General features: G+C 36.2%; 1 protein-coding gene across 1 annotated transcript; it reads left to right on the top strand.

The window, feature by feature from the left end:
• Positions 1–1353: 1353 nt before the first annotated feature.
• Positions 1354–10417, top strand: ca7 (carbonic anhydrase VII). The gene is made up of 7 exons (XM_058382202.1): positions 1354–1580; positions 2042–2239; positions 4135–4253; positions 4351–4446; positions 4648–4710; positions 4984–5139; positions 8687–10417. The coding sequence occupies exons 1-7, from the start codon at positions 1544–1546 to the stop codon at positions 8807–8809; spliced, it is 792 nt and encodes a 263-aa protein (XP_058238185.1). The 5' UTR covers positions 1354–1543; the 3' UTR covers positions 8810–10417.
• The last annotated feature ends 2432 nt before the right edge of the window (positions 10418–12849 follow it).

Raw genomic sequence — 12849 nt, forward strand, 5'->3', positions numbered from 1 at the left:
TTTATGCAATTTCATAATCCAATAAAAAAAAAAAACTCCACAACCACCTATTCCCAAAACTCTGTTTTGTGTAATGTGAATAAATGTATTGTGAACAAATAGTCAAAAACAAGTACTTGTCTATGTGTACTTGCATGACCATTAGTTGAATACTGCCATAGATGATTTCTGAAAATGATGTTAGAATTGTGTTTAATTTAATACGTCTAACTGAAAGCTGCTTGGTATAATAGAAAGTCTCTAGCTGTAATATTTAACACCATGTGAATCACACATGCTGTGCTTCCATATGCTGTATGGTGCATATCACAATAGGTTTCTCTTTCACACAAAAGATTTACATGGTAAAACTGGCTCCCTCCTCTGTTTTATTAGAGTCACAAACATTGATAATTCATGACATCCACACCATTTGTCTGTGAGTGTCTTATATAAAAGGTAGCACTAACAATTTGACTGCAAGTTTTATTTTTTCTTAAAAGTAGCTGGTTTATCAGACATGCTGTATGTTATATAGTCCAGATATCACCACCTGTACCACTTTTTGTCCATAAATACAAGTCTAGTACAAGCTGAGGATTTAGTGACCATGTCTGTTGTCAGTTCAGGGGAAGAACTGTCAGCTGCAGTAAAAAAAAAAAAAAAAAGAGAAACAGAACCATAAAATCTGTAGGGTTATGGCCAAACACCAAAGTGTGATTTACATCCTGAGAAACTTACCTGATGGTATATTTCACAATTGACACACAGCAGTTTAAACAGGGATTTTGCTTGACTGTATATTATTTATTCTATACTGTATATCTGATGTTTCTAATATTCTCATGCGGACTGCAAACTGATCCAGTGCTCAGTACAGTGGAATATCATTTATGTCTTGTTGATCATAGCAACAAACACACACACATAGGACTAACAAACAAAACCTTCTCATTTTGAAGATGCCTAATGATAATAAATGTTAGATTCGCCAGGTTTGTTTATCCATTAGGTCGTAAAGAGCAACTCATTGTCACTATAGTCAGACGTGGTCCTTTATTATTATGATTAGCTTTATTATTTATATTGGAGCGTCTAGCCATAGACTTATGAAAAAAAAAAATAGCGTCCATTTTATGGTTCCGATTTGAGCATACAGCTTATAAATAAATGTCTATGATACTTTACCTTTCTCTTAATTTAGATGCTTTCCCACCCGGTCACTTTGTTTATCAGGCGAGTTTTTAGGGGCGTGGCAAAGGAGAGAGTGTGAACTTTTAGGGTTGCCAAGTTGCATGCAGTCTTTCCAACAGACATTATTCGCGCCGTTACAGTTTGAGTTCCACTCCAGCGAACAAGTAGTGGAGTATCTGAAACATTAAACCTGACCAATCTGGCAACCCTAACTCTAACGCTATCTTCTGCCTCTACCCATAAGAATGAAACCGCTCTACCTGGCTGCATTTACACACAACCACTAAAGAAGCAACAAGTCATTTGTCTTCTATCTGCTGTCTTCTATTTTTTTCCCCAGCTTTTTTTCACCGCTGAAGGGAAATTCACAATGACTGGCCATAAATGGGGTTATGGTGAAGAGGATGGTAAGGAGACTTTTACCAGGCTTTTGCTATCGGCTCTCAATAGCTGGGTTCGAGTCAAATAATCATAATGGTTTGCAGCTTGTATATTCTGTAACTTAGTGTTTGTGTCAATGCAACATTATTTGTAGCATCGACCACTGTTTCACAAACACAGGATGGATTAGTTCACCGAGAGTCAGTGTTGATCTATTCTAATCTGGTGAAGACTCTTTAATGCAAAGAGGCCATTAGGTTAAAGAGAGATTAAGCAAAGTGTCAGGGATAAACTACACTATTCCTGTTCTAACACTAAAAGGCTTTATGGTGAGTTAAAATGGCCATACAATGAATGATTCCAAAATATATGTTCAGCCAGCACATGCAAGTCCTGTTTTTATTATGCTCAGGCTATCCACTAGGGCATTTGACTTGGCTAAACACATTCATTCTGCATTGCCTATTGCTTTTGAAAATTTTGGCAGGTCCATCTGCATGGCACAAATCGTACCCCATTGCCCAAGGTGCACGCCAATCCCCAATTAACATTGTACCTGAAGAGGCAGTTTATGACAGCCGCCTGCCGGCCATCTCACTCAGCTATGAGAACTGCACTTCTCTTACCATATCCAACAACGGCCACTCAGTGGTGGTGGAGTTTGAGGATATGGATGATCGATCAGGTTGGTGTCAATCATTTGGTTTTTGTCTGAAAATTTTGTTACGTAAAATGTTGCTTTCCGTTCTGAACTGCATCTGGTTGTCTGTAGCATTTTATTATTTGTTGAATGTAAAGGTAAGGGCAAGATGATTTAACATGCCTTAACGATTAACATGTTTTTCTTACACCCTTGGGGTTGGGGGCTCGTTTCCTGTCTTTTCCTGTGTAGTCAGACTTTGCAACCCCCATCATTTGGGGTTTCCTTTGGGTACTTTGGTTTTAGTTCCTCACTTAGTTCAAAGGTCAGCAAAAAATCAAATAAAAGTTGTGGGCTGTTCGGCATCTCTAAACTGTCCAGTGTGTGTGTGTGAGAGAGATTGTTCCCTGAGGAAGAGGAACACAGTAGTGAACTCTAGGCAAACACTACTGTACTTTTTACTGGTTTATAGTACACATAAAATTTATGATAATTAATGCTGTCCAATTTAGGACTTATTTTAAAATGTAAATACGACTAAAGGTCATCACTTATACATGAAACTTCATCTGATTAAACTTATTCTAACAAAAGGCCAGTTGATACAATACCTGGAAGACTGAAAACCTTCATAGGAATTAGGGATGGACAAATTCACCATCAAAAGATAGATTTAACGCATGCTGACTGATGGAACGGAAAAAAGCATGCAGCCATCTCATGTGTAAGCTTGCAGTAAATCACCTTGGGTCATCTGCAGTCAGTATCAGACTGGCTAACAAACATAGCTCTTATCTTAGTATCATTTTTTAAAATAAGAAATTGTGCAGTATTGTGCAATGGTGTAGTTTTTGGAACTTATGGACATCATCAAGTGCTGAGTGACAAAATTACAAAAATTGTTTCACTGTCCAAACACTTATGAGCCTGGCTGTATAGTTAAAGTGTCTGATTCAGAAACACTATTATGCCATTACCTCAGCATGATTTTGGCTGACACATGTAATTTCTCCTCTGACCTTGTCTGACCACTCCTCTGTGTAATTATTGCGCTCAGTTTTTAGTATGTGTCAGTATTTTAAGCAAAGTTATAATTGTGCCTATGGAACAAATAACACTAAGGAACGGACACAGACTTGGGTGTTTCTCTGTATTTAAATTAGTTTGTGAGTGCTTGTGTACTTGCATGACATCATCTTTCATTTGCATGAGGTCACTAAAACGTCCTGAAGAAAACTTGTACTGAGAACAGTTAAAACATCTTTAAGATTTCATGATCCAACCCAAACATTCAAGTTTATGTTTTACATGGTAATCTAGCAAGAACATTTTCCTAGGAATGCAAATCTGTACAAATTCTTGGTTTAGAGAAACAGGTACACACTCTATATTAACAGGTGGGTCTCCACAGGGGGTGATAAGGATTCCCTTGGTTTTTTGTATAATTTATTGGGGCGTATTTGTGTCTTTAAAGAAAGAGACAAATTCTTATGTCGCATCACTTGGCATGCTTAACAGTAACAGACTATTAGTACATCCTTCACATTGTCCTTATACTGCATAACTAAACTTAATACCTGTAGAAATGAAGGAAAAAAGGATCTCTTAGGCATTCATTCCTTAGACCTAGATTCAGTTCAACTAAAAGAGTTACATTATCCTATAAATCAAATGTAGATAACCAACCAAGAAGTGCTTGGTTTTGAACATTTTAAAACAATCAAATATGTGAAATATACAAATGCAGACTTTATTTAGATATTATCATTTGAATAACTTGGTAGGATTTCACAAAAATGTAGAGTATATTTAGAGTAACGTTGGAAATTGTGTAAATGTGATTGTCTCATTTAAGCTGTACAGTAAAGTGTTTTCAGTTTGCCCAGTCACAGAGATCATGAAATCTGATCACCAGCTGAATCACTCTTCTCTCATGACAGTGATCCAAGGAGGCCCACTTGAAAATGTATACCGACTCAAACAGTTCCACTTCCACTGGGGAGGAAAAGACTGTGATGGCTCTGAACACACTGTCAGTGGGAAGACCTACGTGTCTGAGGTGTGAAGACAAAAATGGGATTAAAAAATAATCACCTGAGCCAATCTCTCTCTGTCTTATTTATATCTTACTGCTCTCTCTCTTTTCCTTCCTGCAGCTACATCTGGTGCATTGGAATGCTGTGCGCTATCGCACGTTTGGTGAAGCCGCTGCAGCTCCTGATGGCTTGGCTGTGCTGGGCATCTTTTTGGAGGTTAGAATGTCTTAGCTGCTGGTTATATTTTACAGGAGCTATTTAAAAATAATAACCCTAAAATTTATAAAAACCATTGTACATTAAACATTATTTAGGGGGATTCATTTAAAATATACTAATTGGTCAAAATGAGAATATTGTTATTGACAAAAAGCTAATTGAAACCTTTTCCTTGTATTTTGGTGTGGTTATTTACAGAAAGGAGATGAACACGGAGATCTAAACATCTTAACTGATGCCTTGTATATGGTCAAATTCAAGGTTTGTCTTTTTTTCTTTTTTTTTTTACATGAATATTCAGTATTGTGCATAAGTTAAAAGGGCACATAGAGAGAAATACTGTGAAGCAAAGATGCTTTCACATTAATGCATAAAATATACTATAATGTACCAGTGCAGCAGAAAACTGCATGAACTAAATAAACTAAACAAAGTCCAAAGACTCTGATGGCATCAAAATGTTGAGATAGAGATGATGTTTGCCGTTTGCTGTATACAATCAAGCCTTGACCAGTGTTATTCTTTGATTTCAAGGGAAGCATCGCAAATTTCAAAGGTTTCAACCCAAAGTGCCTCCTGCCTTCTAGTCTAAGGTTTTGGACCTACCCTGGCTCTCTGACCACTCCTCCACTGTATGAAAGTGTCACATGGATTGTTCTCGCTGAACCTATTAGAGTCTCGGATAAGCAGGTGGGTTACGTAGCATTAAACACCTGCAGGTCTGTGTGTTCTTACATTTACATACTGCAACAGCACTTCCTCATGGTTGACAGATTTTCATCTGGTCCTCTGACCATCATATTGGTTTTAATCATTTGGGTACTTAATATAGAGGTTAACCAATGGAAATGGATGGAGAGTCCATAAAAAAAATGAGCCAAAAACTTTCCCCAAGTGAAGATAGGTTTGATGCTTGACTTTTGTTCCTTTAGTTTTACACTGGTGTCTAATAATATGTCTATAATGTTAAGTAGATGGTTTCCAGTATACCATCTTGTATTATCATACACTTGCATCAAAACTGTGTTAAGTTGTTGAGAAGCTCAAACTGACCTGTGCTGTGTCGAATATTTTTTTTAACCTTTTGGAGGAAAAAAAGGATTAAAAACAACACTGTCATCTGCATTTATTAAAAACCAGTACAGACATTGCACTGCAGAGCTGAAAACAGCTGAAAATCACAATAGCAGCCATGTTGAACTTGGAATCACTTTTCTATTTCAGCACGTAATTTAGTGTTATTTCATGCAAGCATTAGATTCATGTGGCCGTAACCTATTTGTTTGATTTGCATGATCATTTATTTCAGAATTAATTTCATGTTCTTAAGTTTTATTACTGAGCTAGAAAATGTCATTTGGGCTAGTATCTTGTAGCTGTTACATGCCTTATATTGTAATAGTTAATAAGTAGCTTTGAAGCATTAGTGTTTTCATTTTCTATAAATAATCATTTTAATCCTTTTTTTTTTATTTTATTAATTCAGCACAACAGTATCTATTTTATGCTCTGTGTGTTCAGATACACACATGTCCATGCTTTATCATGTTTTTTTGGGCTTGACACACAGCATTTCAGTCTGCACATTTGGTCAGTGCGGCATTTATCCAGCTAGCATTTAATCGCTGCTGACTTTGTAAAGTCCCAGCTAACAGTTTCAGATCTTGAAATTGAGGTATTTGGAAACCTGCCAATTAAAGAAGAACTGAAATTCATTTTTCAAGTCAAGGTAGTGGAACAGCATGGCAAAGCATGACTCCTAATTATAATTTTCTATTTTATATTAATTAAATTAAAACTATACATCCATAGGTATAATAAGAAATATAATAAAATATTTATTTACCTACAAAAATTGCATAGTATAGCCCTTGTGATGGACTGATGTCCGATCCTAGATGTATTTCTGCCTTACTCACGGGACATGCTCCAGATCCACTGCAAGTCTGATGCGAACGGAATTGTTACTGAAGCCGAACAGATGAGTGAATGAATGTCTAATGTGTGACTTGATCCAGCTCGTGTTACTTTTATCAATGGCTGTTGTAAAGAAAAATTCACTCGAGTAATTACAGGTCACTCAATGATATAAACTTTTAGGCTTTTGCTACAGTCATATTCCTGCAGTTGATTTGTGAGCATGTTCCTGTCATGACCTGTGAATAAGCAACAAAACAAAATAACAAAATAGACTGAACATTTTGCTATCCTTATGGTTTCTTTCTAACATCTTTGCCTAGCAAATTCATTCCAGGAATGCCAGCCTTTTCTGTGCATTCTTTTTTTTTTGAAAGGCAGCTTTTGTGTCTTTGTGTCCCGTTAATGATTTTTTTATTTTTATTTTTTGACTCAGAAGTCAACTCTCCAGTTATATATCAGTGTTACTGATTACATAGTGGTTAATAGTCATCTATGAGTGTTATGACACATTTATCTGATCTCTTATCGAGCCTGGCACATGGATAGGTGTCAGTACAGCACTCAGTAAAGAGCAAATTGCAATTCTGAGATGCTTTCAAGTCTCAGGAATTTAGGTCAAAGGTTTTAGCTTTTATTCAGAGAATCTGTCACTCCTAGTGTGAGCCGCTGCAGTGGAGTCCTGCATGTGTGCACAGCAGTAAATCTCATTCTTCACGTCTCCTCACAGACACCACTATTTAATCTGAGCGTAAAACTGAGGCGGTTTATATATGCATACAAATGAACTAACAGAGCAGTTAGCTAATAAATGTATTATTTTTTTCTATACAGTTTTTCAATGTAGATTTGTAACGAAAAACATAATGATGGTTGCCCAATACTGAAATCGGTAGATACTAGATAAGATACTAGATAAGACAAAAACAATTCTCGCCGTCAAAATCTGAATACTTTTACAGCAATAATCATCAGATAAACTACAGTTATGTGATTTGAAAAATGTAATAATAAAGGGATTTATTTTGTCATATATCCCCGTGAACTGGTTCAGACTCCATGCATTAAAAAACTACTGGGCTAGATTAACCTGTCCCTGTTGACCAGTGCGTGTGTCTGTGTGCGGGTGTGTGGTTTCTGTGTGGGTCTCTGTGAGTGTGTACATGTTCGCCTCTGTGCATATGAGTGTACATGTGTATAGTTGCAACACTTTAATCCATGCATGTTTCCCAAGTTGAAACCCTATGGATTACAATGGCTCATGTCCATTAACTGTGCTGGCTTATGAAATGTTTTGGAGATACTCAGCAGGGAACATGTATTAGAGTATATTGTAATTTTTCACCCCCTATGGCCAAGTGACACACTTGACTATATACACTACTGTAGGTGAAGGTGTGGGTTCAGGTGTAACTGTGCTGAATGGGAAGCGTTCAGAGTAATGACTAATATGACACACATAAACCCTCATACACCAATCTGTTACACAGAGAAGAATGCTAGTCAGGAAGCTAAGAAAGCTTAGGAAGCCATTAGGAACCCTTGTGTACTTCATGTAACCTAGCTTTCCAGAGCTTTCTGTCCTTGCGAAACTTTCAAGAGGTGTTTCTAAAGGAATCCTTGTTGTCGTCATCTTAAAGGTATTTGTTATACTTTATCAACTTTATTATTCCCAAGGTGTTGCATCAAAGAATTGTGTTGTATTGCTTTCTAATGGAATTCTCTGTTAAAAAAATAAATAAATAAAAAATTCGTAAGTACGCAAGTGTACTGTATATTGATTGGGCATCAGTTGTCTCTCAGGGTTAATGCACTGAGGATAATTACATTAGCATGATCTACTGGATTTCTTCTTCTTGAATGTGATTCTATTTATGTAGAAGCCGATAGGTTTGGAAAAAAAGTGCCATATTCCAATTTCAGTACCAGATGTAAATTTTAAAGAAATAAAAGGTGAAATTCTGATCTTGCTTAACATATTCATTTTTTGATCTCCAGTCCTAATGTCTTTAGGGTATAGTAATAACAGAAAAGTTGGCTTTGCTGTTCCAATAATTTCAGAGGGGACTGTAGCAGTTTTACACTGCTGACTACTTAACATTTCAGCCAGTTAGCAAAGCCATATCGGAGGAAATTCTGTAAAGATTGGCAAGAAAAATTCTTCAAATCCTTGTTTTAATTTTTTTGATGCCAAAAGCAAGCAAATTCCAATGCATATAAAACAGGGTTTATTATTTCTAATCAGCATTGGCTATTAAGCTATTAGCTTTTCCAAAACAACATTTTCTAATGCTTTCCATCTTCTTCCCACTGGCTTTAGATGGGGAAGTTCAGGATGTTGCTCTTCAGTGCTGAAGAGGAGGATCAGAGGAAACGCATGGAGAACAACTTCCGCCCTCCACAGCCCCTGAAGGGCAGGACGGTCCGTGCCTCCTTTAAGTAGCCCATCAGTCACGATATTGACATTGACATGTTTTAGCATCATCTTTCTGCAACTTGGAAGTCTAGACACTGTTTTTCTTTAACTGAAGTCAGGCACATTGTGAGACTCAGAAAAAAGATCAACCCAGCCCTAATAAGCACTGTGAAAGCACTTGCTGTGTAGGTGTACCTACCATGCTGTAGCCTGCCAGGAAACATGGAAAAATCATGTTAGATTTAATATGAGCAGAAGATGCAAAAAAGGATTCTTTCCTAAAACACATTGAGGTCCTAAGTCATTTTACAGATCTTCTATAATCCATCAGGATCAGACTTGTGCTGGTGATCCACTCTCAGGTGCGTGCAGTGACTCAGAGACCGCATGACCCGAGACAAGCCTTCTGATTTTCCACATCATTTGGATAGTAACCAACCTCTGGCAAGCCACACTTAATCTCTTCACCACTTATTATCCTGACCAAATGATGCAATTCATTACGAAATTCTCCAGAGATTTCTGGGATTGTAATCTAACAAAAGGTTCCATTGTTTATTATTGTAAGTGATTTGTTGTCCTGTCGTGTACAAATGAATGAATGAAAGAATTTTGCTAAGCTAGTGCTGTTTTCACTATACAGTGCTCTCGTTCTCCTTGTGATTCGTAATGTACCATTGATTCATATGCATTCATAATGTACCATTTTGACCTGGTTTTAACCCCACTGATTAGCAAGTTAGTTAAAATGGGTCACTGAATTGTTAATGCTTATAGACATAATAGTAAAATTAGTAGAATTTTTCTCGTCCAAATATATTAGCTTTCATTTAAAAGTGGAATTATTAAGATTGTTGGTGCAACTGGGTGTGTGAGGTCTTACATTGCACTCTATACTAAAGCCTGACAGAATGAACAAGTTTGAAGCCACTGGACAACGACGGGTACTAAGTCAAAAAAAAAAAAAAAATCAGGCTTCCCCTCTTGACTTAATAACAATTCTGTAGTCTGTTTTGCAGGAATGCTGGTATAACTCATACTGCTTTTTCTTAGGTGTGGGGTTTCCTTAAAATCCAGACCAAATTCATTAATATATATTTACATGTACAGAAACCTGGAATCCTTTTATCAGAAATGATTGAATTTGCATTAGAAATGAATGCTGCTGCAGTATGTTCTTCACAGGGATCTCTGTGGCTGCTTCAACATGTCTACAGTTTATATCGAATCGATTATATAGCTGGGTGAATTGCGTGTAATGGATGATAAAAAAAAACTCTTTCAACACTTTGAATAGAATTTCACCAGTGTAACCCTTAAAGAATATCTGGGCATTACTCCAAGAGAGTTTGTTGGCAGCTTTATATTCTGTTTTAAGTGTAATTAAAAATTTGTCATTTTGGCTTGACTTTATCTATGAATTGCTAGCAGGCATATGCTTACACCAGGCTTACAGATTTAACTAAGTTTGTCACATGTTTCTGTTTAGTCATATTATTTGTTTAGTCATAATATGGTTTACAAAGAGTTATCTGATAATTGAATGCCTTTTAGGATAAATGGATAAATTTGTGGTTGAAATTATTAATTTATTGTCATTTTATTTTTCTATTCAAAATATAAGAATATGGTTGTGTTAATCACAATAAAATTAAAATAATTACATTTTCACAGTTGTTTTTTCTTTTCTACTTCATGCATCATGCATTAGAAATACACTCCCTACACTCAGTAGATTGAGAGACTCTTCTCTCGCTTTATTTACTTATTCATGTTTTGTCATCTAAGACTGGTGTCAGGAGTTTCACTGTGAGGATCTTCTTGGATCCAGTTACCCGAATGTCTTGAACCATGAGTGCATTTCACTCTAAGAGACAGTGTCAAAGAACCTGTGTTCAGTTTTTGTAGTATGATGCTTTAGGGAATCTCATATGATGAAATGCACATGCAAGTCTGGAACTTTGCATTGCTCCTTGCTGCCACTTTGTGGCAAAGGAAGAATTAACAGTGCATCAATTTTTTAACAGTGGAGAGTCATCTATTTTTGCAAAAGTGTATACACTCCTGGATGTTTCCAATTCAGGGAATGTGTAAATAACCAGTGTATGCAGTTGTGTTGCAATATAGCTATGTGTAAGAGGGATTTCTGGTCAAATCAGTATCCAAAATGTTAGTTTAGTACTAATAAATTAATAGTCATTAAAAAATATCTGTTTATTTTGGCAGCAAAAAGGGGAGCAACATATTAGTCAGGTGGTGTTATATATACACAATAGACATCGCTTTACAGAAGAATATAAATGTATAAAACAATTAGAGGAACTAGACTCAAAATGGAGCAAGTCCTCATCTTGGTGATTATAAATAATTTCTCTAATTTCTCCAATTGCATTAACAAGTAATAATAGGGTAAACATCATACAATTGCAATAATGTACTTATGTAGTTAAAAAACTAGCTTAAAATTAGGACACAAGTGAGCTGTACAACAATACACACACACACACACACACACACACACACACACACATACATACATATATTATATATTTTATATATATATATATATATATATATAAAATGTCCTTGATGGGCAAACCAGTGGTGAGCAAAACTGAAATAAGACAAAGAAAATAAAAATTAAAAAAATTTCATGGGTCTTTTTACATTCAAGGCAGCATTACATTTTTACAGAGAAAAAAATCAAGTGGACATTTTTAGACAAAGCAAATTCAAGTAAGAAAGAATCCAAGCCAAGCACAGAGATGACCAACTAAGGGTTAAAAGCCTGATTGCTGCATTGCTCAAAGACCCAAAAGTGGCTTGCTGACAACTGTGGAATGTGAATTTGACCTCGCGACATTCTGGTTAATTACATTCTTTGAGGAAGCTGAGAAGTTAAAGTTGAAGAAAAACTAAGAGAAAAGTTGTACTTGATTAAAATATTAAAATATCTGTCTTAAAGGCAGATTGAAGAACAGCAGTGATAGACTATAAAATCTGCACCCAGAATGTTGAGCAAATAGCAGCTCTATGTTGCTTTGATCAGTTTTATATATTGACAATCAGGAGTTCATCCTAAATCCACATTTTATTGAGGATCTTACGAGTAGGTGCAGTTTTCAAACTGATGGTCAGGAAGCTGGATGTCCACAAAGTTGGCAACCTGAGTGAATCTTTAACCTTGTCAGACTGTGATTCATATCTCGGCCTTGGGAACAGGCTGCAGCCGCAGGCGGTGTACTTTAGTATGTTCATGCTGTGAGTGGAATATTCTCAGGCTGTGATTTGTTCCATTAGGTAATCAGGCCAAGGCTCATTTCACAGAGAGAGACAGACTAATGAGGAGTGGAAGTGCAGCAAACCAAAAAAAAACCTGTTGTTACTTACACAAGAACACACCATCTAATGCTTGTAATCAGTCGAGACATTTATTCAGAGTGAACTGATTTGAATATTCCCTATTTTATACGTGGCTTTCAAAAAGAAACGAACAAAACAATAAAGTCATTTTTAGCTCGAACAATTTAACAACTTTTTTAAATGATCGTTTATTCAGTGGAAATTTTCTAATCGCCTTCATCCTTTTTTCAAAATGTGTATTTGGGTGTATAAAATGTGCAATCAGATTTGTTTACCTGTTTGTTTGCTTGCTTGCTTGAATTGCATATGCTGCATAATTTTTTGCTTGTTGTTTGTCATGTTGTCCACCAGGTGGCAGTGTATACCAAAGTTTATCATTTCCCCTGACAAGTTGCCCAGACCAGAAAAGGCTCTGATAAATTACTGTAATTAAAATAAAGCGCTAATTAAAAGAGTTTCATTAAATGATCACACACTATTTTTACACAATAAACATATTAACCATAAATGTGAAGCTAGTCTGATCAAATCGGATGTTCACTATCACCATTCATATTCATATTCCACTGCACTTAAGTTCTAGTTACTGTTTTTTTCCTATTCAGTCCTATCCAATATTTTCTATTGGGATGAGGTGTTAGAGTTATTCGAATGAAGCCACATCTCCATTTACAAGGTCATGCTCCAATAATGATCTCTCAGCA

This window comes from Hemibagrus wyckioides, linkage group LG27, assembly GCF_019097595.1.
Source record: "Hemibagrus wyckioides isolate EC202008001 linkage group LG27, SWU_Hwy_1.0, whole genome shotgun sequence".
Taxonomy (NCBI): domain Eukaryota; kingdom Metazoa; phylum Chordata; class Actinopteri; order Siluriformes; family Bagridae; genus Hemibagrus; species Hemibagrus wyckioides.